The following is a 5,327-nucleotide window of genomic DNA, read 5'->3' on the forward strand; positions in this document are numbered from 1 at the left end:
GGAAGTAGGACTGCCCAACCTTCCTTCTGAGGAGTGGCTGGTGGGTTTGAACCGCCAGCCTTCTGGTGAGCAGTCAAGTGCAAACATGGTAGTAATTTTTATTAGAACCATCACTAACACAAGTGCTTATATTATTGCTGACATTTTTTTTCAGACATTGAAAAGAACAGTTAGGTATTTTTATAGCACTGTGTGCTACTTAGTAATAATAAAGAGACATGTTTCCACAAGTCATTTTCAAAGCTATTTCTCAGAGCAAAACTATATAAAAGGTTTTGCTACCTTCTTTTTACTGAGAAGGAAATTTAGATGTAATGAAGAATGAAAACATTTTGTTTGCTGGGGAAAAGGTGAATATTGAAAGAGGCAGTTCTTGAATTTTCATACAGCTGATTAAAAAATTGAGCCATGCTACCCAGAATATATTATATTATTTCTTCAAATCTCTAAGGAAGACAAACAAGCCTCACATTTTAAAATACCTTCTTCTCAATTCATAGTCTTGTATATAAACAATTCTCCCAGAAAAAATAAAATGAAACCATATCAACTATTTCAAATCATGTCATGTTTCACTTTTGAAATGAATCCATTTAATCAAGATTAATAGATAGTATCTGTGGAAGCTTATCTCGGATCTAACACTAAAGACTGTTGAAAGTGCAAAGTTCATTGTTTTACAGGGTCTTGAATTCAGTGTTTACCTTATCTAGCTTAAATTTCCTGGAACAGAAATTATAGTTATCAGGCTGTGTCTTGTTATGAAATAATTTAGCCACGATTCTTTTCAAAGTCTAACTCTGTTGCCTATTGGAGAGTATCTGCTTACATGAAGGTCTTATGGTATGATGGAACAGAGCGGGAGAAGAAATCCTGGCACAGAAGGTATAGATTCAGTGTCAAGGATAGGGAACAGATTTATTGTAGTGGACAAAGGGTACCAGCTGGGATGCCATGGGGGATAAGGAATGTTAGAGAAATGTATAGGGAGTTTAAGATGTTTCATTAAATTAAAAGCTAAGATGATCACCTATAAAGATACTGGTACTTTTCACTACAAAAGAGTACATACCACAGTTTCTGGATTTCCAATGACCTCAAAGCAAAAATCTGCACCAGCATTGGTCATCTCAAATAAAATTTCTTGAATGGGTTTCTTGAAGTCTTGAGGGTTGATGCACTCAGTGGCGCCCACCTCTTTTGCTTTTTCAAATTTGTCTTTGTTGATGTCCACTCCAATGATCCTGGCTGCTCCTGCTGCCTTACAGCCCATAATAACAGACAAGCCCACTCCTCCAAGGCCAAACACAACACAGGTAGAGCCTGCAGTGACCTGAGCACATGAAGACAGAAAACAAAAGCAAATGGATCATGTGTATGTATTTAATTACGAAGGCCAAGTGAATACTTCCTTTGAGTCATAAACAAAGGACATTTTCAAATAAAACACTATAACTAGAGTTTTCATTTCTCAAAATATTTCTAGATATACCCAACCAAACTCACTGCCGTCGAGTTGGATCGAACTCATAGAGACCCCTCCTTGGGTTTCTGAGGCAGTATTACTACGAAAGTAGACTGCCCCATCTTCCTGTGAGGAGTGGCTGGTGGGTTTGACTGCCAGACTTCTGGTTAGCATACTTCCATATGGAACATTCTTTTTAAACAGGAGCAAAAAACAAAAACAAAACAAAACAAAACAAAAAAACCTACCTGTAAACAAACTTTCAAAGTCCCAGGAATTAACATGGATGGAAGTATTGTAATCAATATTCATGGAATCTTAAGATTTATTGCACAGAATATTGATTCAGTTTCAGATATTTCCAAGTCCCTTAAAGCTATCCATCTTACTGCAACCATTCCTTTCTTTTTTCTTTTAAATATATGTAGTCACTATGAATTGAAGATGACTCGACGGCACTTAACAACAAAAGACTTTGCATTACTAACAATGGCAATGCCTTATGAAGGCAAAGACTTATTCAGTACAGTCCAAAATCGAACCATTTTAAATTGAGCCCTTTTTCATCCTAATTCTCTGTATATTACTGGAACTACGGGACATTGGAAAAAAGCAAAGACCTAAAATTCAATAGCCACTTAAAGAAGGACTCTGAAAAGATTTGGATGCCATAATTTACCAGTAGCTCAGTCAATTATTCTGGGATAACTTGACTAATTTATCTCATGTAGCAACACCCCATTTTGGGGTCTTGGTCTCTTTACTCTTATTTTTACTGGCACTTATGACCACCTGATATATATTTTTTATTCTGTTATTTTGCCATTAGAATATAAATTCAATGAGTTTTGTTAGATGCTGAATTCTAGAACTTAGAATAGTGTCTGGCACAGTAGATGCTCCAGAAATGTTGAATGAAAGAATGAATTGGATTGTGGAATGGCACACAATCATGTTGTAACTGTGCTTTGCTCAAGTGCCAGTAATTCCTGATATCTCCGTTTGTGAATGGCATTCAGAATTGATTGGCCACTTACTACTTACAAACAGGCAGGCAATGTGTAAAATATCAAATGGGGCATGGGATGACCAGGCAGAGCATAGAGAACCCAAGGTTGTCTAGAGGCAGGTGTGTGATTATTCCTCAGATTGTATAATCACAGAAGACCCAGATGCATGTGGACTTTTCAACTGTGTATCTTGAGGATTCCATTCATGATAAATATAAATGCGCCTCACCTTTGCAGTATTGATTGCAGCACCATACCCAGTGGAAAAACCACAGCTAATTAGGCATACTTTCTCCAGAGGTGCACCTGCATCAACTTTGGCAACTGAAATTTCTCTCATCACTGTGTATTCAGAGAAAGTGCTCGTATTAGCAAAATGATATATTGATTTTCCCTTGCAGGTAAATCTAGTGGTGCCGTCAGACATCAGCCCGTCGTATGACTCTCTTTTATAGAAAATAAAGGAAAAATGTTTTGAATTAGAAAATTTAGATCTCTTACAATGGAATTGAATTAATTTTTCAAAAAGAAAGTAATAGCAAAGACTTACTTTACTTTTATACAAACATTGCCACCAATATTTAGGCAAGAGGTACATTCTCCACACTGCGGTAGAAAAAGTGTGATAACTTTGTCACCTAGGAGAGCAAAATAATTTATTATAACCTTAATTTTTTTTAAAATTGTGACATATACACAATATGTATATATATTGTTTTTGTTACTTTGTGCCACTCTAACAAAAATACCACAGGTGGTGGCTTTAACAAACAAGGCTTTATTCTCTTAAAGTTTTGGAGGCTAGAAGTTCAGGTTCAAGTGCCAGCTCTCGGGACTGGGTGAAAGCCCCTCGACCTTGGGCTTCAGCTCTGCCTCTTGCACCCTGTCCACTGGAGCTAGAGGTGTCTCTTTCCTCAGGCAGCTGCTGGCTACTGAGACTAACAAACCCAAGGTCGACAAATAAAATGACACACTCCCAACATTACCAAACAACATGTCAGGCCACTAGTTCAAGTCCAGAGATAGTCCCAAGATTGGCAGACAACATAGTAGGCTGCTAAATGAAGACTCAGCTACACACAGGGTCCAAGTGTACCAAAAAGCTGTAGAGACCGTTCTCAAAACTTCTCCTTATGTACTGGAAGCAGACAAAATCCCTAAGGCAGCTATTCAGCTGCTGTAGTCCTATTCCATCATGGAGTTGGTTACCAGCAGCCACTCATTACCAGGCCCAGCCAAACTGACACACAACTTAACTACCACAGGGACAGAGGGTGAAGTGTATGGAGTAAGCAGAATTTCCAAAAGATGTCCTGACCTAATCCCCAGAATCTATGAATTTATTGATAAAGTGATTCATGAATATGTTATGTTACATGGCAAAGGTAATTAAGGCTACTAATCAACTGACCTTGAAATAGGAAGATTATACTGGATTATCTAGTTGGGCCCAAGTTAATGATCTGAGTCCTTAGAAGAAGAAGATAGGAAGGTTGAAAGAAGGTCAAAGAATTTCAAAGTGTGAAAAGAACTCAACGCACCATTGCTGTTACAAGGCTAGACATGGCCATGTGAGAAGGAATGTGGGTGCCCTACCTAACTTAGAGCAGCTCCTAGCTGACAACCAGCAAGGAAGTGAGTGTCTTCATCCTACAACTGTGAGCGACTGGATTCTGACAACAACTTGAATAAGCTTGAAAGTAGATTCTTCTTCAGGGCCTCCAGGAAAGAAGCTAGGTGGCCACCATCTTGATTTTGGCCTTGTGAGACCCTAAGTAGAGAACCTAGATGAGCCCACCCAGATTACTAATCTACAGAAACTGTGGGATAATAAGTTTGTGGTGTTTTAAATTACTAAATTTATGGTACTTTTTTACATCAGTAATAGAAAACTAGTCCATGGTTTTTATTTATGGAATAAATTTCTAGAATTGGGAATGTTGGACCAAAGAGTATATGCATTAAATAATATTACATATGCCAAATTTAGAATGGTCAAAATTTACTTTTTTACTCTTACAACAAGGTATGAGTGAGTTGTCTGCCTATACTGTAGTCAACATCACATTTGTCTGATGGGTTAAAAAGTATTTTTCCATTATATTTAACATTTTTATTTGTTTTTAATGTATTTAAAAAATAACATTTTTTATTTGTTTGTTTGTCTGAGTTTGGGCATTTTTTCACATGTTTAAAAGCATTTATGTATTTTCCTTCAAATTAGATGCTTATTTCATTTGCTTATTTTGCTGTTAGCTTGTGCATATGTGTGCTTATTTTATCTTTTGAGTTCTTTGGTAACACACAAGGAGCTCTGGAAGCACAGTTCCTAAGGGATCTAACTGCTACCCAGAAGGCTGGTGGTTCAAACCCAGCAGTCATGAAAGCAAGAGCGGACAATCTACTTCTGTAAAGATATATGGCCTCAGAAACCCAATGGGGGTTGCTATGAGTCAGAATTGATTCAGTGGAGTGGGTTTAGTTGGTTTTGGTTGGTAGCACACATAGTTAAGTTCTAGGCTGCAAAATGAAAATTTGGAAGTTGAAATCTACCCAGAGGCACCTGGGAAGAAACTCTTGGTAATCTATTTCCAAAAAAATCAATGATTTTTTATTTTTGGTATATATATATATGTTTATATTCACTGATATATATTCATTGTTATATTAGTTGAAATACTTCTTTTTTATTTTATTTATTTTTTATTGTTCTTTAGGTGCAAGTTTACAGAGGAGAGTTTGTTTTCCATTCAACATTACATGTACATTTAGTTTCAGTCCCCATTACCATCCCCAACCTTAACCCAGTCTCCTCCCCTCCCTGCCCAGTAACCCCCCCCCCCTTGTGCCCC

The 5,327-nt window shown here is 37.3% G+C and overlaps 1 protein-coding gene across 1 annotated transcript in view; it reads right to left on the reverse strand.

Annotated features, from left to right (window-relative positions):
* The window catches only part of LOC103203785 (alcohol dehydrogenase 6), a 45,891-nt gene that overhangs the window by 9,486 nt on the left and 31,078 nt on the right, over nucleotides 1–5,327 (reverse strand). Inside the window, exons 3-5 of the mRNA XM_007948867.1 lie at nucleotides 3,026–3,113; nucleotides 2,705–2,921; nucleotides 1,073–1,333 (exon numbers count right to left, since the gene is read on the reverse strand). Coding sequence (XP_007947058.1) covers nucleotides 1,073–1,333; nucleotides 2,705–2,921; nucleotides 3,026–3,113 — 566 coding nt within the window. The remainder of the gene's footprint in view (nucleotides 1–1,072; nucleotides 1,334–2,704; nucleotides 2,922–3,025; nucleotides 3,114–5,327) is intronic.

Source organism: Orycteropus afer, unplaced genomic scaffold, assembly GCF_000298275.1.
Source record: "Orycteropus afer afer isolate SDZICR_OR568_19922 unplaced genomic scaffold, OryAfe1.0 scaffold00229, whole genome shotgun sequence".
Classification (NCBI taxonomy): domain Eukaryota; kingdom Metazoa; phylum Chordata; class Mammalia; order Tubulidentata; family Orycteropodidae; genus Orycteropus; species Orycteropus afer.